The sequence below is a fragment of the Pseudorca crassidens genome, chromosome 1, assembly GCF_039906515.1.
Source record: "Pseudorca crassidens isolate mPseCra1 chromosome 1, mPseCra1.hap1, whole genome shotgun sequence".
Lineage (NCBI taxonomy): Eukaryota > Metazoa > Chordata > Mammalia > Artiodactyla > Delphinidae > Pseudorca > Pseudorca crassidens.
This window is the reverse complement of record NC_090296.1, coordinates 153,943,500-153,968,582: the sequence shown is the minus strand read 5'-3', so window position 1 is coordinate 153,968,582 and position 25,083 is coordinate 153,943,500. Positions and strand designations below refer to the sequence as shown.

Below are 25,083 nucleotides of genomic sequence, written 5' to 3'. Positions count from 1 at the left end.
CAGATGAGGAAACTGAGGCATAGTTTACATCACTTGCCCAAAGTCAGAGCAGTGGGGTTAGGATTTGAAATCAGATGCCCTCCTCTCTCCCTCTCTTCAGTGAGAACTGAGCCAGGATCCAGCAGCTCACCACATAGCAACATATCCCAACATCCTGATTGCTTCCAGCGTTCCTTAGAGAGAGTATTGTTACCTCATAGAAAATTATCTGGAAATTTCTAGGTCCATAAGGAGCTTGAAAATGGTGTATGTAAAGTAGGAAATAGAAGTATTTGTGTGCCATTTTCACATCATCGTGTTAATGCTAATGACTTTTAGAGTGGATTTTTTCCCAAACCGTTACTACTATAATTAATAGCTTATGTGATTTAAATGCAGAATGCAATGACGATGGCTGGATTACTTTCCTTTTTATATTTTACTTTAGATGTTTAAGGTTGCATAAGCATAGTCTTGAAAAAATAGGATAACCCTGAAAAAACTGTTCAAAACTAGTTCAATTTGCAATCCATCTCCTTGTAAATATTACTTTCTTCCGAATGTTACATTTGGCAATAAAACTATTAGATGAAAGCCCTCTCTGCCTTTCATTTCATTGTTCCCTAAATAGAGCAACCTACTGAAATCCCTGGCTTTAAAAATCAGACTCAGATCCGAACACCTACGTCTTTATGCAGTATTTCTCTTGTGCAGAGGTAACAGCCAAGGGATATGAAGGAAGAAGCAAAACAAGCAAACAGACAAACATGCAGTTTCTGAGAAATGAATACCCCTAAGAGGCTGTCTCCCGGGGAACTGCAAACCTTAGCCCCTTTCTGAGGAAGTGAGAGCTTGGTATTTCTTAGAGAGAGACTTTCCCCTTGACGCACAAGCATTATAACGGATTCACTAGTTAAAAACTGTTTGGTTGGAGATACAGTCTCTGCATCTTTCTGAGCGCACAGAGGGGTAATGCCCTGTCCCTTTGGTCTGAGCAGGAAGCCTGGATCTGGGGTAGATTCCTCTGCAAGCTGCCCCTCAGGCTTCTCCCTGAGAAGCTGGCTCAGCCTGCCTGTTCCCTCCCTCCTGTGCAATCTCCTTCCCTCTCCACGGGTCCTGGGCAGCTCCATCCGTCCAAATGGGAGCTGAGTTTGCAAGCTGACAGGGCATGCACAGGGCTGGTGGTGCTGATGTCAGAGCCAGCAGACAGTTGTGATTGGATCTAATTAGACTTTGCAGCAGCAAATAGACAAGCTCCCTGCGTGATTGGCTTCAAAGTGGCTGGTGCCAAACAACTAGCAGAGGTGCCAAAGTAGAGCCCTGCGTTTGGAGCCCAGATCAAGAGAGGCTGCCGGGGCAGGAAGAGGGGGAAGAGGAGGAGGGGGGGCCTGGGCCGGGCTCACCTTTCCTTCGCGGTCCCTCCGGCCCTAGAGCGCTTTGGCACTGGAGCTTAGATCGCGGCTCTCAGCCCAGCTGGAAACAAGTGACAGAGAACAATTAGAGAGGAGGGCGGGCGGGAGCGCTTGAGTGCTCAGTCCTAAAAAGTGAACCTGCTCCCTGATTTGCAGACGCATTTACCGGCGACGGCGGCGGCGGGCGACAAGAGCAGGAAAGGTGAAATTGTTTAAGAAAGGATTCCTGCCCTGTTCCACTTACCGGGTCCCAGCCATGGCATCGGTCTTGGGGACCAGCAGAGGGTCCGGAGGGCTGAGCAGTCAACTGAAATGCAAGTCCAAGCGGAGGAGGAGGAGGAGGTCCAAGCGCAAAGGTAAGGAGCCGGCTTTCTGCGCCGTCTGCCGCGAACTCTCCGCGCTGCGCCGCCTCCTCTTGTCTGTGGGCTTTGCCAGTTTCCAGCAGCTTCACTTCAGGATGCTGGTGGGATGTCGGTCGGTACAAAGCAGAGCGCTCGGCTCTGGAGTTCAGATCCTTTTGTAAATGCCGGGGCTTCCGCAAGCCCAGAGAGGGTGGCGAACCAACGGAGCAGAGGGCTCAGCAAAAGGCAGAGGAGAGGGGCTGAGGACGGGGCTGTTCCTTTGACTGGAGTACGGGCCCTCCCTGGACTCGCACTCCCTGGCCGCTGGCCACCGGCACTGCCTCTGACCCTCGCAGAGGCAACGTTAGCTCGGGGGCCAAAGGAAACCCTCTCTTAAGCCAGCAGCCCTAAGAACGAGGGACGGGACCTCGTGCCAGCTTTTCCATGCAAACTGTCTTGGAGGAAGGAGTGGGCAAACCCGGGAAACAGCGTCCCTTCGTTGGCTGACAGTTTCTATTTAGAGTGGTACCCGTTGTTTTGTAAGCACGGGGACCTGCAGAGAGAAACAGGGCTTATCTGGGGGGAATAAGCAGAAATTAATACATGAAAAGAGAAACAGGCATTACAGCTTGTTAGAGGTGAGAAAAACTGCAAACCAGAGAAGGAGAAAAAGCAGCCGATGACAGGTTGCTCCTGACACACCATCCTGTCTGTGCCTGGTTCCTGATCTGTTTGGAGAGGATCCACCTGAAGTTAGTCCCATCAGTAGCCTAGGGCTCCCACAGGGGCTGGTGCACAGCCGGCCCAGCTCCACGGAGGAGGCCGGTCTTGAAATGTCATCCTAGCCGGTGTCCCTTCCACGGGAGGGTGGAAGGAGTCTTCCAGGGCTGCCAGCTCTTCCTCAGAGAGGAACTTGTTATCAGCAGCTCCTTATCATGAGTCTGCAGGAGAAAGTTCAGTTCTTATTATTTGAAATAAGGTTTTTTTTTTTTTTTTTAAGTGACCAGAGAGCCATAAAGAACAGTTGAAAAGACACAACTAAAATGTATCAGATTTTCCGGTTTCTCTGCTGGAGCGTGCAGAGTTAGATGTGGTTGAAGTTGTAAGTCCTCTCCCAAGAGGACTTCTGCCCCATCTTTTCCTAACTGCTCTCAAACAGTCCCCGAGTCCTTCCCGACTTCTTCCAATAATAGAAATTAGCCGGGCGGTTTGAAGACATAAATGCCAATAGCACACAGTCGTTAATTATGTTTGTATGTCAGGGTGGCAGGGAGCAAGGCGACAACTTCCCAGGAAGGTTTCAGAGCCTTCGGTGTCAAAGGGGGTGATTCTGTCATTCTAGTTTAACTCTTGAGCTGCTAAAATGAATGCCAGCTATTCACTTTGTTACCTGAAAATTTCACTCTGAAACAGATCTGTTAATGTCTTCCAAAAATAATGCTAACAGAAAGTGACAATGATACTGAAAAAAATCACAGAATTTAATAATGAATATAACTTTTAAAAGAGATAAAAAGGAAACGTTCTCTTGTGTACTTCAAGAGTTCTTATTTTCCAGTCTTTTTATTTAGTATACTTAAAATTGAAAAGCATGGAATAATATTTTACAATAAAGCAAAACCTATAGAAAGAAAATATAAGCTGATGAACATTTGTGCCTTTTTCCAAATTCATTTTTTGTACCTTTAAAAGTCAGTCATGCCAGCTTATAAGGCATTTGATTTCGGAAAGGAAGACAAGAAAATCTGAAGGAGGACTTCATTGGCTATAAACTTAACTATGACAATTCAGAATGAATTTTATATGAAATATTTATATGCTTTGTTTTCAATATACCAAGTCTCTTAATTTTTATAGCCAAAAACTGAAGTGGGAAAGGGTAATCAGGATGTGTGTGCTAATTCCTGTTATGCGTAAATTTATCCGCGGGGTGAAATTTCCTATGGCATCTGCCGACAGCTTATCATGGTCTATGAGTCAAATCAAACCGCTAAGTATTCACTTTTTAGGGGAAAGTTAACAGTGTAAGTGTGTGTGGTCAAACGAAAAGAAAACAGCAATGACAGAGCACTTTAAATCTTTATTTGCGTTTTCCTGGGAATAAATCAGTTTGTATATAATTCCCAGTTATTACGGATGCTTTTCTTCCCTCTTCTATCAGGACAATAGTGAATTTAAATTATGTTCTAATATTCATGAATCTTAATAACAGTAATTGAATAGCACAGCCTCAGCTTTTAAGCTTATCTAATAATAAAGCTCTATATTTGTCACAATTTAAAATCCACACGTGCATGGGTGGCTGTTAAGGAATTTTGGTAAGGCTCTACTTAGTACTAACTAAAGCCACTGATTGTGAGCACAAAGAAGGAGTTCTTTTTGTATGTGAATAAATAAATTAAAATAAATGTTCATTTTTTTGGCCAATGACAAGTATATTTCCACCTGTTCTAATGAACAAGAGTCATTTTGAAGCTGCATCATAACTTTTAGTTTCCTGGAGCTGTCAGCCGAAGTGCTATTGGCTTGCTATATGTATTCTCTAAAAGTGGCTTTGTTATGATTTCTTTATTATGCTTTTTATTGTCAAAATCTATGGGCTCCGAAATAAAAACTCCGTCGCTACAGTATAAGTGTAGAATTGATACCATACTCCCATTATTATTAACTATGATCCAGAGCCTCGGAAGTAAAATTTTTTCCTGTAGGAGGTATTTTTTAGTCACCATACCACACAGAAAGTAGTTTATATCGTTAAAAGTAAAAAATAAAAATAAAACTTAGTCACAGAATATGACTTTGGGTATTACCTAGCCGAGACTTGCATTTGTCTCTCAGAAAAACTTTCAAAAGGATACTGAGCAAACCTCCCCACCCACCAATCCTCTTGTTATTTTATTAGGACCCAATGCTGTCCATTTCTCTCCATGTGTTATTTTTTAGTTGGGACTTTACCTTAGAAATTATTTATAAATGTTTTACGTTTTCTGTACAAACAAGAAATGTCAAATTTTGACGTTTTTATGGGAAAAAAACAGGCAGTTAAAAACATCTGTGAAAAGGACAGGGTTTTTTTTTTTTTTACACATGTGGTTAAGGAGTGTTCACCTCCCCTGTAACATGTGAGACCCGTCAGTTTATTCTGCTTCTATTTCATGCAAAGACTTTCAGAAAACCCTGGCAGCTCTTGTAGTTTAGGAGAGTTGACTGCTGCCTGCCCACACAAAATAGCCACTTAGCTCATTTCTCTCGGAGAATTCTAGGAGACTGTGCTCTGCTTTACAGTTCTGGGTGAAATTATGTGGGGTGCTTGCACACAACCACGTCTGTTATGTGGTTGTATTAGAGAAATGTCTGCCTGCATTACAAAAGAATTGAATGTGTGAATATTGTAAAAGGTATATATTTTAACCCTAAATAATAAAGGCAAAGGTTGAAGGGTTCTTAAATTAGTATCAACTCAAGCAGGTAGCACAAGAGGCAGCATCATCAAAATAGTGTAGTATATAAAGGTAAGTCACTTAAATTTTTATCAGTTAATCTCTGGACCGTTGGATACCTCCAGGGTAATATGCCTGAGGAATTTCATAGGTGTATTTTTAATTATTAAAATAGTATATGTATTCTCTTTTGTTTCTCTTGATCTTTCTTTGGTGAGAGTAGTTTTCCAAAAAGAAGCTGTGTGTTGGCGTGAAATGAATTTTGTGAATAAAACGTTTTTAACATTTGACCCATGAGTATATACAATGTATAAAATGACTGAAATTTCTGGAAATAAAAAAAGATTGCTCTTTCAATACAAACATATTAGGAAATGGATTGGGTACTGATACTAATTCAGTTGGTTCCAGGAGGTAAACAGGAAGACAAGGTTTTAAGTGAAGTGCGTCAATCATTAAAACAGAGAAAGGGAGGGAACTTTGGAGAACTATTTTAAATGCTGTAGAAACAATCATTTGGTAACTCGGTCCCCTTGAATTCAGCATCAACACACCACCTGTCTTTTTGAGGCATTTGACGGCAAACTAAGTTAATGCTTGAATTTCACGTACTGTTCCAGGGGGATCAGTTACACAGAGTTTTAGAAAATTGAGGGTGAATTTTGGAAGCTAACACACGGGTAAATCTCTGCAGAAGTAAGCTGATGAATCATGAGGAGGTAGGAGTGGCCGGTTGCTGAACGTGGGGAAATGCAGATAAAAAGTTGGCAAAAGGAACAGGATAAGTAGAGCAGATGGACTGCAGACACAGGCTTGTTGTGAAATGGAATTCCGTGCAAAGTTAATGAAATACAAAGATGGGCCAAGGATGAAGGTGGGAGGCCCGTGGCTCTCAGCCCCCGCGGCGGCAGAGTAGCTGGCGGGTCTCATCCTGGCTGCTGGGGACTTACTCCTGCATCACAGCCGAGCATCCGTGCTCACCGCTTGCCTCGCTCACCCACAGCTCCAGAGGAAGGGCTGGATTAGGTGATAAAATTAAATTGATGAAACTGTTCGCCATCCTCTAATTATGTGAGGGCTTCTTTCTTTCTCTTTTTAAAATTTGTATTAGTACTTCTGGTTTCTAGTGACCCGTGTAATAGCAGTAATTTGAGATTGCTTCAAGGGCATTAGATATGATGAGTGAACTTGAATTTAGAATAAAAATACGAGATTCACGTATCCATAGCTAAATAGTGGTGATTCGGTTATTGCAGAAGTGCTGTCCCAGAAGAGCATTATGTAAGGAAATGCAGAATAAGGAAATTGCATTTTTCTTTTCTTGAGGCATGGAGAGACAACTTATGCTCTGAAAGCATTCAGTGTTCAATTTAAAAACCATAGATGTTTGTAGTTGTGTGTGTATACCTATATACATATATACAGAGTGAAGACAGTGGAAACATTTGAGCATTTTTTATGTCTGCCTGCTTCTTTTTCTAAAATGCTAGAAAATGAAAGCACTGTTTTTGTAATATGGACAGTTTTGAACAACTCATAAACCCAAAAATAATTATACTACTCTGTTCTTCATCATTTAAAAATATTATCTCTAAATGCTGCACTGGTAATGGAGCTCTTAATTACTAGCAAACAAGATTTCTAAAAGGATAAATTTTCACATGGTAAGCAAGATTTTAAAAGCACTTATTTTAGCCATTACTAAACTGAATAAAGAAAACAAGGTGAATGTCAAGTGAAATATGAAAAGCACGATGTGCTTCACAAAATAGTCAAACTATTGAGTGTTAGCGTATCCATGAGCTTATACATCACGAGAAAAAGCCACACAGCCATGTAGTGCCTGAGCGCAGCAAAGACCTGTTTCATGTTGTCGAGTCTCTGTAAATAGTGAAGCCAAATTAACCCGTCTTTTCAGTTAAATGGTTCTCCTGCACTGAAATACATGCTGTGAAATACTGGATTATGCAAAAAGAATTGTTTATTCCTCGCTATTAATATATTATAATTCCCTTAAGAATGTATCACTATCAAAGAAAGGGACATTACTTTCAGAAAGAGGGGAAAACGCCTGCTTAATTCTTGATCCACATGTGAATCTGATACCCTTCTGTGGGACTTCCAGAAACAGAAGGGGAGGGCACACTGAGAAATTTAAAACCTAGACTCTTGTACTTGCATATGTGACTGCCTTGGTTCCAAACATCCCTCTTGGGTGATTAAAATTTTATTTCCCTGTTTATTTTATTTAAAAGGAATGGGGACGGGGGCTATTGCCTCTGATTTCCTGATGTTTAAGCAACATCACAGCAAATGTAGCTCTGAGAGCCCTAAACCTCCATCCACAGATTTGTGAGTGAATCCATTTTCCCAGGAACCATATCCAAGAAATGGCAACCTAGAAGTGGAAATGTTTGCTTTTTAAGCTATCAGTAATTTTCCCCAAAATAAACTTGGCCACTTGCAAAGACAGCTGATTTTTTTCTTAAGAATGATAAATATTTGAAAATAAAGAGTTAATCTGAGTGCCTGAGTTCTCTCCATACACTGTGGACATTTAGTCATCTTTTATTATAGTTACAGGTATTAACTATGAAGAGTAGCAAAATAATTTCATTTTCTTATTTCATGGATGGGGAATGAATACAACTAGTATCTGGTTTCTGGTAAGAAAGCAGCTAGTAAGTGTCCCTTTGTGTCATAAAACACACACACACACACACAAATTCACTATCATCTGTTTTAAATTATGAAAATTATCAAGTTAATGTTAAAAATTTTTTAAATCTCAAAAAGTAGCAAGCAGGTAATATAACTTTTATATTCATACTAAAGAGGGCATTTTATGCTTGATTAAGAAATAGTGTCCAATAAATGGGACACTTATAATGATAAAGAGTAGCATTTAAGATGGAAGAGACATATCAGGTGACTTTTAGATTTTAAGACCATTTTTTTTTTAATCCCTAAGAGATGAAATTTTAAAAGCTTTTTTTAAGCTGTGTTCACGTAAGATCACAGGACTGGAGGTGGCTTCATGTGGCTGCTTTGATGCAGAGAAGGCAGACAGAGCAGTCCTGCTTGTATACCTACTAACACAGCCCCAACGTGAATAGTCACAGGGGCTGTGCCCTGCAGCTAAAAAGTTCCTGCTCATGTCCACACCGGCTACTATCAAAACCTCCCAGGACTGGAGAGAGAAGCTGGTGTGTAAACAAAAGGTGGAATAGGACAGTTATCATTTCCAGTGTAATTACCTGTTCACTTTAGCTAAAATCTGGTTACATCCATTCCACTAAGCGCTTTTATAATGGTGCCCACAGAGAACTTTCTCACAAAAGAGATTGAAGCTTCTTTCTGCTGCTGTTTCACCATTTGAATGATAAATACAGCTAATATTGCTCAGAAAATATTAGCCATCCTTCCTTTCTGGACTCTCTACTATACGGAGGTGACTCTTACATCCAGATGTTAGCTCAGGGCTGCCAGGTGATCGCACATAATAGAAAGTGTTCCTTTAAATACTTCAACTAGGATGTGCTTTGGAGACTTTTACAGATTTAATTAATCTTTGCCACTCCATTTATTTGAGATGAAATCTCTAATTCTTGTTTCCTACCACCGATGGGCAGAAGATCTGCCTCATCATTGTATAATGTCTTAGGTGATTTCTCAAATATGGCATGAAAATAGGACAGAGGGGGACCCAGTTCTCTGAAACTGGAGCCCAAGTCAAATACTTTCTCTGTTAAAATCAAACAAAAAGTGGGGCGGTACTGTTTCTCAGAAGCAGGACTTTGGAATCATGATAAAGTAGCTCACAGTGTACACCTAGGACACCAATAACTGATTTTAAAACTATTTTATCAAAGTCCATCGGAAGTACACAGATGTCCTCTCTTAAAAATGAATGGAACATTTCCTAAAAGTTTAATTGCTTTTGGAAAAGTCCAATTTAATAAACGTGACAGAAACGTCAGCAAAATAGATTTTGACCTCCTCTACCCCCACGTCTGGCTGCGCTCACTCATCCCTGTCTGGAACAGATGCTCCTCCTGCATTTGGCTTATGGCTGTGGAATCTATGTGTCCTTAAAGGAAACATGCTCTCTTTCTAGTAGACTGTGCTCGGACTGAAACATAAAGGTGCACAAGCTCAGAGACTGCCAGCCATGTACAATTTTAAAAGACTTTTTTATAAGTTTGGATGTTGAGCAAAACAATATTGCCTTTTACTATTCCTTAGGTGAATAAAAGCATGAAAGGCCTACTTTAACCACAGACATAAAGATATTTTATTTGTGTTTTAACTCTAAATATTCACACTGTGGATGAAAGTTTGTAAAGGACCATCCGGATTCTAACAGAATTCTAACAGAAAGTGACTTTTTAATTCAAAACATACGGTTCAAGGAGAAATTTTTTTAATTCAAATGAGTCCATGCTGCTAATTTTCTTTCTAAAGAAGAAGTGAATTTGAAATAAAAATCATTGCTTTGTCCCTAAGTTAAATAATAGCTTTAAAAATACTCTTAAGACAGTAGAACAGGAAATATAGTAACTTTGACAGCCCTTGAACGATACTGAACTGAGAGCAAATACTATCCCCCTGACGGTGGCTTTGGTGGCAGCACGTGTGTCACTGTACCAGCCCTTCTCAGAGCTGCAGGGGGGTCTATTCAGGGCTGGTTGAAATCCAGGGAGATATTTTCTTCTTAAGCATTTAGTATGATAAGTTTATTCATTTTAGATCTAAAAAATGTGGAGTTCATATCATTTTATTGTTGTCACCTGAGAAACAAGTATTTTTTAGTGAAGTTAAATTTATTTGGGGCTTTTGTATGTAGATAATGAATAGAGTTCAAGTTATTAAAAATTGCACTTTCTGTAGACTGTTAATATATACATATATACAGATGACAGACTCAAGATTTAAAATACATATAAGCATTTATTGAAATAATGAATATTGAGATATTAAAAGATTCTCCATCAGCTGTCTGGAAAAGCAGAAATCTAATATATACTCATTTTTAGATAAACATTTAAAAAATTAAGTATAGAAAAAATCCTGAGAGCATGAACTCCTTGAGAAATAGTGAAAAAATGAACTTGGTTGATGATCATGCTTTTTAGTGTTGAGAAAAACATCATTTTTTAAATTTTAAAATTTCATAAAGATGTGAAATAAATCTTTTTTGTCTTTTCCTCTAATAAGACTTAATCTATCCCCTGACATCATAAAATGAGAGAAACAGAAACCATGGTGGTATGAAGGGATTTGAACAGAAGGAGAAGGGACAGGAGAGAGAGAATAACTTACAGATGTCTTTCTTCCTGTGCTCTGATCAGAGTTCATCTTCCTGCATATTTTCTGTATCTTCCAAAACAGAGAGGGCTCTTGATTGAAAAGTAGGGGACGTGAGACCCAGTTCTGCTCTGTTTGCAGTTTGCCTTAAACATTGCATATGTATTCAAACAAGGGCTGTATTGGACCTGTGTGAGTACCTTTTATTCATTTGCAATTGTGTCTCCTTGGGTGCCTACTCTGGACTGGGCAAAGAACTAGGAACTAAAAAGATGAAAGAAAAAAAGTCGACAGGGTCCTCCTTCTCTCTGAGCTTGTATTGGATTTGGGGATATAGACACACAAATGTAAAATCAGGGAACAAAAACAGACCACCAGGACCCCAACATAGTGTTAGGTCCTATGGGAATTTTTTTTAATACCCAATATTAGCATATATTTTACAAAATTGAATTTCTATTGTATTTCTTTTATCATTGCAGGTGAAACCTCCTGTATAAAAACTAAATCATTAAAATATAAACTCCTGTAGGTTTAAGCCTTTTTATCCCCTCCGCAGTGTCAAAACATAATAGCTGCTCAATTAAAATTCACTGAGCAAGTTGATTTCCTTTTTGAAATGAGTTGTTTAAAGAAATAATCAGAATGTAGTAAAAGGGAGGCTTTTCTAAGGAGATTGGGTACAGATCACATGAGCTGCTACAATTTACAGCAGGGAACAAACCACATGAGGGGTGTGAGTGGGATGATATTCATGTTACCTTGGGGGTGATGACCACTAGGGAAGGATGTGGCTTCTCCCATTCTTGTTTTGTGGAATTGTCTGAAGGTTTGATTGGCGGGCGTTTGTCTTTGTGCGTGGTGATTTCTCAAGGGGCCAGATGTACTCGGTGTGGTCCCAGAAATTAGCACAGGCTCTCTCATTGTACACCATCAATAAATGGTTGTTGCAGAATCAATTTATAAAGGGCACTGACTGACTTATTTTTAAGCCATTGCTATGGAAATTTGAATGTATTCATTCAACAAACATTTATGGGACATCTTTATGTGTCAGGCATCATGCTAAATGGCAGGGATTAAGCAGTCACAGAAGCTCTGGAAAATGTTCTGAAAGAGCCAGACGGCACATCTGAACATGGCCCTGTCTTCTCCATAGTCCATGCTGAAGAGATAGTGCACAGTCCCCCCTCTGGAAGCTGGGCAAGCACATTCTGCCATTTGCCAAACCAGCCCCACCAATGATCGTCATGCTCGTGGGTGTTCGTGTGGATGGGGTGAGGTGCAACCCTCAGACCCAGACAAATTCCCAAGGTGCTTCTCAGTGAGACTGGTGCCCCCCTACCCTTGACCCTGAGGAGTTCTTCTCCACCTGTCCGTCCTGTGCCTGCAGCTTGGGCACAAAGGCACACCCCCTCCTGCCTCGTGGGTGCACACGTGTCCTTGAATTGATCCTACCTGCAACCAGCGCCCGGACTCCTCCTTCGAGACAGGACCAGGCACCACCCCAAACTCAGCCACCATCCTGCTTCTCATTTCACAAAATTCCATTCTGTCCTCATGGCTGAGGGTAAACATTGTGTGCATCTGTGTAGTTCAGAAGCCTAGCACCAAGCCTGAGAAAGTGAGTAAACCAGGCGTCTAACTTGTGGGACGGTTGGCATCTCTCTGCCTGGAGGTGATGCAAAGTAGGTACAGGGCTCATCCCAGCAGTCATAGGAGGCGTTCCCACCACCATGTCCACTCAATACTGTGGACACAAGATATGTTGGGGAAAAGATGAGCCATTGATCCTGTCCCTTGTTTTTGTGTAGATAGCATGTTTCTTGGTCTTTCATATCTCTTACCTATTAGATGACCTTGGAATGATCTCTCTCTCTCTCTATTTCACATACATTAATTAAGCAGGTGACGTGTGTATAGCACTAGGAGATAAAATTCTTTAGTGCATGACTTACGTGGTCTGCTCACTTTGGCTACAGTGATGCTGGCTGCACTAGTTAGGACTTGATATTTATCTATAATGATACTTAGAAAAGTCTCCAAACTTGAACCTCAGGGAAACAATAAAAAATGCAAGTTGATAAAATTGAAACCATACGATGGATTGAATGCTACATCCCGTTTGTATATATTTGTAATAAAATAAATAGGAACTTGGTGTGAGATACTCCTGGTGTGACATCACTGGACTCCCTGGTCCAGGAGGGGGGGATATTGAATTTACCCACATCCCAGGAAAAGCGTGTGAACTAAACATTCATGAGCCTGGATGTGTCTATTTTACAGAAGGTTAGCCTCACCCAAAAGGTTAACAAAACACAAGGGAGGACAAGTCCTGAAAGATTCATTTAGTTGATACTCTGCTCTTGAGCTTTCAACAAGATTGTCTTGATTAGTCACGTGTAAATTAGCTCTGCTGAGGCCATTCAACCGACTGCCCATTTGGCCCATAGACAATAAGAACTAAAAATTAGTCACTAATATTTATTGAGCACTTACACTGTTCTACTCCAGAAATTTCTCTCTGCTGCACCTACTTATCTATAAAGTAGGAACAATATCTGAACCATAAGATTGTGAGATATATAAATATATATTTCACATACATTCACGTACATATATGTGTGCATATATATACAGTCATTCAGTGATTAGCAAAACATCTTCATATTTAGGTGACCTACAAATGAACCTTTAAGATAAAATGTAGAATAGAGGAGTTTTTTTGTACTTATCAGTCTAAGTTAACCATACAAAAAAGTCTACATAGAGAGTATATTAGTCAGCTAGGGCTGCTGTAACCAACAGCACAAAAGAAATTTATTCTCTCCCAGTCCTAGAGTCTGGAGATGGAGGTCAGGGTGTCAGCAGGGCTGGATTGTCCTGAGGCCTGCCTCGCGCTGTGTCCGCACATGGTCTCCCTCTGTGTGTGTCTGTGTCCTCATCTCCTCTTCTTATCAGGACATCAGTCATATGGGATTAGGACCCACTCCAATGACCTCATTTTACCGTAATCACCTCGTTAGAGACCCATCTCCAAACACAGTCACATTCTGAGTCCTGGGGATTGGGGCTTCAACGTGTGAATGTGTGGGGGACAGAACTCGGCCCCTAACAGCAGAAAGCACTGTTCTTTTTACATTTAGAGACATTTCCTGAAACTAAAGCACACTGTTGGGTTATCAGTGCCCTCTTTCCAGAAACATTACCTCCACCTCAATAAGGGCCAGAAAATTCATGTTCCATTTTCATCACCATGATATCTCTAGTATATAAACCATAAAATCTCTGGTGGATGAGAAATGCTTGTAGAATTGGACTAACGTTAGACTTGATTAAATAATGTCCAGAATATTTTTTCTTGATTATTTTGTCATGAGTGTTGCCATCTGATCTGATGATGTAAACCTACATGGATTTTATCTTATTCGGCCTCTTGTGTCCTCCTTTCCTGCCCCGTGAAGATTCCCATTTCTACTTAAAGGTAGTGTGAACCGTGATGTTCCGAGGAGGGTTCTCTTCCACAGCGTAAGTGGTGGGAGGATCCCACAGACGCGTGCACACACACACCCCACGGAGGGCTCTTTCTCCTGCTTGACTAGAATCGTCCTATACCTTTCTTACTGAGAGGTTAACTAAAGATCCTCTTTATTTCTGGATATTTCTGGATGAGGGGAGTGAGACTCCGAGACAAGTGGCTACTGCAGAGAGCTGGGTCGTGAGAGAACCTGAATTGGATCCTGTGGTTTTCAATCAGATGCTCTTGGTGAGGACCTGCCGTCCTGCTGTAGAGTTGAGCATGCAGGTCCCTGGAAGGAGGGGACTTTGAGGGTGAGGTGACGTGGTCTCTGGGAAAGAGGGGCTCATTGCCACTTGGAGACCCCTGAGCAAACATCTCAGAGAACGTCACCAGGGCCCGTGAGTGCCGTGGCATGGAGCGTGACGTGGAGCATGACGTGAGGTACTTGTGGGGTCTGCGCTTCCCGTTTTCACAAAGATGCTGAAGAGCATGAAGCCAGCTCATGATATCGTAATGTGTGTGAGTGTGTGTGTAAGAACATGTGTTTGTGGGCATGTATTTGCATATATGTAAATACATATAGAGAGAGAAATATTTATATACAGCTGTGCTTTCATTTGCTTAAATAGCCTCAGCAACACAATTATCTGATTTGAAGGTTAAAGAAACCCTTAGAGATGGTTCAGCCAACTCAGACGTTTTTCATTTTTATCTTCATTTTTCAGATATCTAAATAATACATATTTGCTCCACAATAAATATTAATTGTTGTACAAGGTAAAAATATTCAACAGCTACAATGAATTAATATTAGAGGTGAGGAAATTTTAAATTCTAGTTTTAAAAATCAAATACAAAAATAGAAAGCCCTAGTGCCGTACATACACAACACCTGCCTACACAACCACTGCCTACACAACACCTGCATACACAGCACCTGCATACACATCTGCATACACAACACCTGCATACACACCTGTATACACATCTGCATACACAGCACCTGCATACACAACTTCTGCATACACAACACACACAAAAAAGGTATGTCTAGATGAGCACACCGTTTATAGTGATACTCAAATTAGTTAATATTTTGCGGTGAAAATGAAGCCCATTCTTCACTCAATGTAACCCTGGAACTAAATCTGAACGCTCTAAAATGTTCTCATCATACTTAAATACCCTTTTTGTTTACTGTGCTCCTGGATTTAAAAGGAGAACATCCTGAACTACCTTGTGTGTGTCTGTGCTTGTACACAGGATATTTTTCATAAACTTTCATGTATAAAGGATACGTTTAATGTTCTCATTTCCTAGATTAAACTAGCTCAGAGTCTGCGCTGTCTGTACAAAGTCAAAATCAGCTTGAAGCCACAAGTAAACATATAGATTCTGTTTCAAATTCACTGAGTAAATGGATGAAAAGTGGATTACAAAACAAATTTGGGTAGAGAATAGTCAAATGGGACATCTGAACTCAGCATATGATTACTGATCCTGGAAGTATCAACTTTGAAACAAAACAGTTAAATAACGGTGACCCTCATAAGTGAGCAGACTGTTCCCACAATGTAACAAAGGAATATTAGCATTAAGGGAATATATGCAACTCCACTGGCACAAATGGACTAAAATTGCTCTTCCCATCTGTTCAACGTCTTATTTATAAAATCATTTTACATAAACACACACAGGTAGATTTCTGGGCTTGTAAAATTTCTTTGTAAAAAAACCACCAGTTCTTGGTGACATTGTGTTTATAACTGGAGAATGAATCTGGATCCCTTACCTTCAGCAGTGAGAATGAGAGGCTGCCTTGTGCCACTGACCTTGAGAGGAGGGTGGCCTGAGCAGATTTCTTTAGACCCCTCCCCGATCATTTTGTGGAACTGACGGAGGCTCCAGACCCCGAGCTGGAGGGGTCAAGGGAGGAGCTGAGGGTGGATAAAAGTACAGGCTATGTCCAATGGAAGGGCCTCTGAGCCCCCAACCCAGAACAGGTCTGACACGGATGCAGCATTTCAACAGCATCATACCTGGGACTCAGGTTACGTGTGGCAGGCAGTGTATGCGGCTTAAACAGGCTTCTGTGAACTTCCCTGCTGATGGATATACCAACCATGCATAAAATTCCCTATTTGCAAAAATATCTTCCAACTCCCAATTGACTTACAATAGAAGTTGTCCCTAATCTGAGTGTCTCCACGTGTGTGCATGTGTGTGTGTGAGAGAGACAGGGTGGGTGCAGTTGTGTGCCTTTGCACACCATGTCACAAATATGGAAAAAGAAAAGCCAGGTCACTTAGTGTAAGTAGAATCTTTACAGATAAAAAAATGCATGGGCAAATTTAGAAAGTACTCTGATAATGAACTTATATTTTCAAAGTTTATTTTCAATACTTGTTCTTTCCTAATTCTTTTACATCAACATTAACATTTGTTGGTCTTCAAACACACAGTAAACTTTCGCCTCTTGCAGTATTGTGGTTCCTTTTCTTCTCTTGGTTGCCTTATTTTTTTAAGTGACTCTGCCTTTTTACGCAAGTTGAATGATAATGAATCAGTTACCCTGTAGTGGTCAGTCTTGAAGCCTAGGCCCCTCTGAGCTGAAGAAGGTAGAAAACTTGAGCTTGAAATTTAGGTTTGTTCATTAATGACTTCCTGCGTTTCATTCACGTGAGTGCTGATTTTTCTTCCAGTTATGTTCATTGTTTTCCTTATCAAGTTTCACAAAGGTACTACGCTTTTGGAATCACTTTCATTAAATCAATGGGAAAATCAAATGGATAATGTTCAGTGTAGACTCGTTTAAGGAAAATAATGGATGCCTTCAACTTTCTGATAACCTTGCCAATGGAAGCATCCACGGTGAGCAAGTATTGCCAAGAGACCAGGCACACGTGAGCCAAAAAAGAGCAATCTATACACTGTTCATCACTCCTCTTCTTTTCATTGCTGTCTTAGCTGCTCTTAAAAGGTGTTTTCAGTGGACTGTCAAGCCTTCGCCAACTGGTTGTTAAGGAGGGCACTCGTGTGCCCAGGTGTGCCCAGGTGGTGCCTGTGTACACCTGAGTGTAGGACTGATTAGACATGGTTCCCTGTTTCACTCGTGAAAGCATCCCGACTTAAGACGGCTAACCACGCAATCACATGCCCCATAACTTATGAAACAATACTGTTATTATTATCCCACTGTTCCTCAAAGACCCCCTCAAGACATCCTTCCCTCCTTTGTTACATTTTCCTGAGCTATATATCACCATACATTTGTGGGTGTGATGTTCCTGCTTTATATCTGTCTGATTCTCACTAAACTACAGTGTTTCTCGCATACCACCCTGAGTTTGCATCCATGTCAGGAGAGACTGGAACCATTTCTAAGCAGGACTTCAGAGCCGGGGTGCAAGCAGAGAGCCAGTGCAGCGAGCCAAAGTCCCCGGTGGAGGAGAGGAGCACAAGGCGGGGGGACCACACCCATGACGCCCGCGGTCAGGCGGGTCCACTGCTGGATGCTCAGCTGCCTCTGGTCCAAGAGCTGCCCCTTGTCACACCCCTCGCCAGCCTGACTCAAGGGGCTCCAGTGGCTGGACATCAGGCCCCCACATGTACATGCTGGCGTGGTTTCTGCCCCAAAATCACTGAGAAATGAGACAAATCTTACATGCAAATGAGAAGAGCTAGGAGATTTTCCAAATATAAATCCAAAAACAAAACGAATGCAGAAAAGCACACCAAACCCAGGTGGAGGCACAGGAAATGTTGCTGTGTAATACCTGTGTAGTGAGGCCATAAGTAAAGGATATGAGCAGAATCGAAGGAACATGTTTGACAAAACACACACGTTAGGGAATTTTAGGTGTGCTCTCAATTCCACATGTCCCAGTGTGAGTTTAAAAGACTTGGGTATAGCTTATAGTTATCCAAGGCACACGTGAACTTTGAGGTAATTTTCTAGACTTTAAAAAGTGTTTATCATTTTATTTTAATATTCTCTACATTTAGATCCTTGACATCCATGAGAAATACATACTCAGAGATTTGTGAATCTTAAGTCTGCCGAAGCAGTTCCTTTCTCCCATGGCGCAAAGTGAAATCTCCAAGTGAAGTTCCTTACAGCGTGTGAGATGTGTTGTTGTTTTTTTTTAAGTTTGGGATATTTTGATTTATATAAATGTAGCAGGTTGGTTTGCTATGAGACTTCTCAGAGTCCAGTGCATTTTGAGAACATCCCAGGCAAGGAGAAGCATACAGTGTTTTCTAAACTTATTTCAACCTTGAAAACTTTGGGGGACAAAACATCAATATCTCACCTAACACCAGCACACAGTGGGATAAAGCTTAGGGAATGCCCAGATGACTGAACATTACTGAATGTTTCACAGGCTCCTTCACAACAGACTCTGCCGCTAAGTAATCTGTGTAACGATTTTGAATTTATGTAAAATTTCTATTTTCTTCCTAAGAGCCATACATTTCACGCCTTTATTACTGTCACCAGCCATATTGGACGTATGCTGACCAGATTTAGTGTTCTTGTCTGTACTCCAGCGGGATCTAAGTCGCCTTCCTGGCAGGGAAGCCTGCCTATTTCTGGGACCCTGGCAACAGGACCAGCCTGTGCGCTGGGGTGTGACACAGCTCCCAGAACCATGGACCTGCGGTGGCTTCTGCAAAGCAGAATGGGCAGCTGACCTCCTTGGCGGCCATGTGACTGTCCAGGAAGGTGCCCAGAGCTTGGTCCAGCAGCTGGAAGAGGAGGGAGGGCAGTGGTGAGGGGGTCCTCGACCCAATGTCCAGCCGCCCAGTTCTGAGCCTTCCTGAGCACTGCCTGGCTTTCTCAGCCCCTGGCCCCGTCCGTTCACTTCTAATAAAGGCTCTTTTTTCTTAAAACTAATGGGTTTAGTTTCAACAGCTTATAAATAAGTACTAGCACATTATTTTCTTTTCAGGACCTTTTTAGAATAATAGAGAAAAGCAAAAATGGAACCCACACTGGTGAGAAGTGGCTGTTAAGTCATTGGCCGGGTCGCCTCCAGCTCAGTTGTTTTACTCCTGGTCAGCATTCTTTAGGAGACGATTGAATTTTAACATCGTGATACTTGCACGTTCCTACATTTCCTAGAACTTCGGAGTCAATTTTCACCCACAATTTTAAAAGAATTCTATTATTATATTTACTATGAAATAAACTTTAATGTTTCTCAACCAAGTAATCAAAATCTATTATTCATACAGTAAAAGACACTAAAGTGTATTTAGTGGCTTTAATTTTATTCTCAAACCCTACTTACTTTCAAAAAGAATATTACATAGTCACCATAAAACACAGAGGTACAGTGGACCTTTGCAGATAAAAATATACTTTCAGATTGAAAAGAACAGTCTGGGGAGACAGTATGACTACTGCAACTGAACATGAGATAAAGTGCTGAGCTTCCTGGTAGCCAAGGCAAAAAGGGAAACAAAGAGTTAGAGACTTCTTTTCTAACAGAAGCAATCAGCTCAGGATGACAAACCACACGAAGAAAAAAATTAGGTTATTTGACTTGGGAAAAAATGGGAGAAGATATAACGTGCAAGTTTCAATGAAGCATCTGGTTTTTAAGTAGCTGATTCCGATGGACTGTCCAGGCAGAGCCAGCTGTAAACATGCACCCAGCATCACTTCATAGGGTTCATGCTGATAGGGTTGTGTCAGGACCAGAAAAGCAAGAGAGTAAGTACCCAACTGAATAAAATCCAACTCAAGTTATTTAAATAAAAAACGTAAAAAGTGGGTTAGGACCCAGACCTAGCTTTTGCATGTAAAGCTGAATTTTGAGGATCCCATTTTACATTCTGAACTGGATGCCCACCCAGTAAGCCAGCAATGAGAAGCAAAGGCCCAGCAGACTACACACGCTCATTAGGTGAATTATCTTACTTTTGGTTTTTAAAATGAAACAAAGATTAGCAATTTGCCTTTAAAAACTTGTGCCTCAGTTCTGTTTGCTCCTCGCACCCATTTCTGGATTGAGGGGCTCTCACCTTGCTTACGGAGGTGCTTCATGGTGCCAATCATAAACTCAGCCTGAATTGTGTGAACCCCTCCTCCCAGAGCAAAAGTGACCTGGACCCTGACCTCTGATGCTTTCAAATTCTGGCCTCCAACTGTATATAGAAACTGCTTAAATTTTCATTTTTTTTAAAACTACCGCGATAGCCCAAGGAGAACTTTCCGTCTCTTAAATTTCCTACACACATACCGCTTAGCCATGTCGTGTAGCTTTTTAAAGCAGTGGAATATTTTTACATTGAAATCGTGTAGATCTCCTTATGCAAAAGAAAGCGCTCAGGTCTGTAAACCCTTAGACGTCTAGGAAACACATTTTATAAACCACTGGTTGACCAAGCATTGGACCCTGATGCAACTTGTAAAGTAGTTACCTTTTGTAGTGTGTTCCCGTGCTGCATCCCCCAGCTAAGCTGTCTCTATTTTCTTATGGGAGCAAGTAAATATAATATGATGATGGCCAGCTTGAAAATGACAAAGAGCATGACTTATCGCTCCTTGCTCCCCACGAGATCTGGAGCCTGGAACTTCACCGATGGGGTGTGTTCAGTTAATGTGTGTGCATTGAATTCTAGTCCACCTCCTTGTGGAACAGACTTCTGCACATAAGATGCTTAGGTTGACCTACAGTCTCTTTACATAAAGCCTCGCCTGAAACACTTAATTCTCATTTCTCTTTGGCCAAACAAAAGAGCATTTTTGGCCTTAAAAATGATCTTTAAAACCTACCAGAAACTGAAGAAAACCTTGTAACATGGTCTCGCTGTGAATATTTACACACATGCGGGACTTGCATGCCTGTGTTTGGGCACTTCTGAGTGCCCTGTACCTTCACCAGCTTCATGCCCTGCTACCCACTCGTCAAATTGTAGACATCCCAAGAGCAACGTGGCCTGATGTGATTTTCTTCCCTGATTCTGCACACAGCCAGGACAGGTCTGTAGGTAGGTGAGTTCTGGTCAGGACTCTGGATATTTTGCTGGGACTCTGTGCTGTTCAGCTCAAAGCTTCTGTGAAACGGATCAGCCAGTGTTGACCTGCATCACCACCTGAGTGACCTGCAACGTCTGCATGTGTGTCCTCCTCCCAGGTCCCCAGGGTCCGCATGGCCCCCAGACGAGACTCTCACCTGCCTCCTTCAGCTACACATTTTCCTCCAAAGGCCACTTTCAAAATCTGATGTCACCCAGTTGACACTGGAAACGATGTGATAGACTCTTACCGGGAGTATAAATGAAAAAAAAAGTACAAACGGAAAATGCATTGTCACAAGTAGGGGGCTTAAGTGTTAGCAGGAAAACAGTTTTTGCCCAGTGCACATAGTAATGGTGGTTCTCAGCAGCAGCAGCAGCAAGACTGAGCGAGATCTTTCTGGAAAGGGTGAAGGGGAGCCTTCCCAGTCACACTGGTAGGCAGCCACCAGCTCTGCAGGCAGGAGCCACACAGCATGCTCCCACCAAGGGCTCTTCATGCCCGCTTCTTCATGCAAAACATGCACAGAAAATGAAAGGAATGAATAATGTAATGCACCTGGTCATTTCTTACCTTTGTATATAACAGAGTCCTTCAAACATAAGTAATTTTTGCTTGTATAAGAGCTGTGTGAATTCTTTCCAAATATATTAATTTTTACAGGAGGAGAAAGGGTTGCATTTCTGCTTGGAAAATGGCCAGTTTGCATAAATCAACAGTTTTGAGCACGTGTTGTGTGTCAGGAGCTGTGCAGAGTCAGTTACAAATAAGAAAGTAGTCGCTGTCTCTTAGAGCTCTGTCCTGGAGGAACTTGGGTGCATGAATTTTAAACATCTGCTTTAAATACGGCTTATAACACTATTGTTCTGTGAATTCTCTTAACGGATCTTAGGCATACATAATTTGGAAATTTCTTTTATTTTTTTTAATGGGTATATTTTCAGCAAAACATCATGGGCAGTTTGAGAATCCTGGGAACCCAGAACTAAACATCAGTCTGACATGAATGGGGGCGCCCAGAGAAGGTCTCTAAGCTGGACTTTCTTTTCTGGATGCATTTGGGGGCACAAAGCACAGCTCAGAGTTGTATGAAATTCTAGGCGGCTGTAGGCAGTCTACCGCCATCTGGAATCATCCAGAAATGCCAGAACCACCATTCCTATTCCTTACAAAGGTGGAATCTACACATGTAAATCTGCAATGACATGGGCAGAGAGGAAGCAGTTGTTTTCATGAAAAGAGGATCACACTCATCGATTTCAGAGCCCTAGTAATTAATGGTCACAGCCCCCAATTATTGGAACCTATAATACAAGACAGAACTGAGTTACTGAGAAATTAAATAACTTGATTAAGATGATAAACTGGTAAATTAGCTCTGAACGTCTCCAGATTTCTTACCGCTGGTGCCTTTCTCCTCTGTCAAGTGTGGGCGGGCACCCTAGTGAAGACTCCCTGTGATGAGGTGTCCTCCATCAGAGAGCAGAGTGACACACACCTGCTGCTTAGCAGTGCTGACAGGTGCTCCCACCACTCCTGTGACCTCCCCGGTGGTTCCAGCTGGGCCTGGGCTGAGTCCTCTCCGGGGGGCTGAGTGTGTCCCCTTCCTGGTGAGACCTTGGTCCATCCTTGGCTTCTCAGATTGATAGTGGCAACGCCAGCTCCCGTGGAAAGAACAGGAAGCAGGACAGGCAGATGCAGCTATAGCTGTAAGACAGGAGCCATTTCAGGGACCTGGTGAGCCCTGGACTGGCCAAGGCTCAGGTGACCATGATGCCTCACAGCCGCTGGCTGAAATCTCCCCGAGAGTTTGCGAGAACTGACTTCCAACACCATGAGATGCTGCACAGAACACAAACGTCTTTCCACACTTGGGCCGAGGTGTGGTGGTACCCAACACCGCAGCATCCCCGGGCCATCAGTGGAAGAGTCTCGGGAGCGTGTTGAGAGCCCTGCTCTTCTCCACATGGTCTGAACAGGTTGAGAAACGGTATCAGGAGCAAAGCTGAAGCCCCGATATTCTCTTTATGGCAGAAAAAACAAGGCTGGAGGGAGGAACAGCTTTGACTGCCAGAGTGGACGGCTGGGGACCGAGGAGGAGGTGGTCGGTGGGTCCGGCCCCTGGAAGTGAGGCAGATGATCTCATCACCCCCGAATTCAATGGCTGCACAGGTCTCCCCTCTTCCCCCAGGGCTGGAGTGAATCAGGCTGAAGGGACCTCTCCTACACCCACGTGAAGGTGAAATTTTCTAAATATCATCTTATTTGTACTGATCCGACCTTTCGTCTGCGTGCCAGTCACAGATACAGTGTTCATGTGATCAGCACCAAACACAGAAATTCATATGTAATTTTCTTCTAAATAGTAACTTTTTAGGAGAAAGGATGATAATTATCCAAGACCCAGGACGCCCTTGGTGCCTAATTCAGTGCCTTGGGACACTGTCGTGGACACAGATGCTTAGGACTTATTATTAAGTTTCAGAGATGATGAGGAGAGATACAGATATACGCTTCTGGTCTGAGTATAAAGGACGATAAATACTGTTGACATGGGACAAGTTAATAACTAGTATAAATCAGGAATGACGAAGACACGGACTGCCCAGAAGCCCTCCAGTCTTCCTTCATCTTCTGATGGACGATAAACCTCCATACTCAGTGTGTGAAGGCCCAGGACGTGCTGTCCTCCACCAGACACCTTGGAGAGGAGACGCTCTCAGGAGAGCAGCACGTACGTAAAATGACCGGGGAAGGAGAAGGCCGCAACTTCTCAAATTAGCATAATTAGTCATTATCTCTTAATAGCCCCACTTGGCTTCAGAGACTTGGCACTTGAAATTCTGCTTAAAGTTCAGTGAGAAAAAACAAATTTCATGCTGAAATGTCTCAGTAACACAGCTGAGCTGCCAAGGTAATTGTCCGCTTGAGGTAAAGGGAAGGAGATGAACAGGTGCACACCTGGGTCCTCCCCTGTAAGAACCAGGTATGCAATCACACCTATTTTGACAGAAAATACCAAATCTTCAGAATGCCCCCCAGTCTCTCATCCTGTCTTTGAAGATACTTTCAGAGTTTTCTCTCCCCGGGGAGCCCATGTCACCAGCCAGGTGCTAAGAACCATTCCATCTAATGAAACATAATATCGCTTCCCTTAGATCAAAAGTCTGTCCAAAATAAAGACAGCATGGAAAAGAAAAAAAAATATGAAGAAAGAAGAAACAAACACATCAATGTCATAGTCAGCAGCTAACAAATCTTACACCTTTCTATTTTGCCTGCTGGAACTCAAGTCCAGATAAGAGCTAATAACCGTGAAAGTTAATGTGTCTACAGCAAGGAAACAGATGGATTATTTCTAATTCTATGAAGACGTGTTTGGCAGGACATAGAAAAGAAATATTTACAGTTTTTCACAGCTAAATAGCATCTTTCTTTAGTCTGGGCAAGGAACACTTTGTGACTTGTCAAATCAATCTTTTGTTATTAATTAGTTGTAGTCATTTGTAGAAAGTCCACGCTGTCACCTCATGAGGTTTGAGTGATAAACCAGTGGACGGAGGGTTCAGATAGGAAGGTAAGTGGGTCTCCGGTTTGCAGCTGTGGCTGACACTGGTGCAGTACAGGAGCAAGAACCGCCCAAGGGACGTCATTCTTAGGTTAAGAAATCAGTGGTGTCAGGAGGTTGAGGGTGAAAATGATCGTCAGGATCTGAGACTCCTTCTTCTCGTTCCTCCATGGTTAACACGTTCCCCTTGACGAGTCCTCCTTCGATAACCTCAGTTCTTTCCTCTGCACTGTTCATAAACTTAACCTATTAAAGAGCACAGTTAATCATGTCACTCTGTGGATTCAGAATCCTCAGTGGGTTCCCCTTCCCAACTGATCTGACTCAAACCCTTGTTGGCGGGTCCAGGGCTGCACAATCTGACCCAACCATCCTTCCCCAAGGACATCTCATCCCCATGTCACCCTTCCTCCATCATAGTCAGGCTTCTGGTGCCTAGCACACTATTATATTTATCAAATAGATAAGTTTTCAAATGTCCAGTAT

The 25,083-nt window shown here is 42.1% G+C and overlaps 1 protein-coding gene across 1 annotated transcript in view; it reads left to right on the top strand.

The window, feature by feature from the left end:
• The first annotated feature begins 1,273 nt into the window (after positions 1 to 1,273).
• Positions 1,274 to 25,083, top strand: part of ADARB2 (adenosine deaminase RNA specific B2 (inactive)) — a 368,746-nt gene continuing 344,936 nt past the window's right edge. The window contains exon 1 of the mRNA XM_067699982.1: positions 1,274 to 1,747. Coding sequence (XP_067556083.1) covers positions 1,648 to 1,747 — 100 coding nt within the window. The 5' untranslated portion in view covers positions 1,274 to 1,647. The remainder of the gene's footprint in view (positions 1,748 to 25,083) is intronic.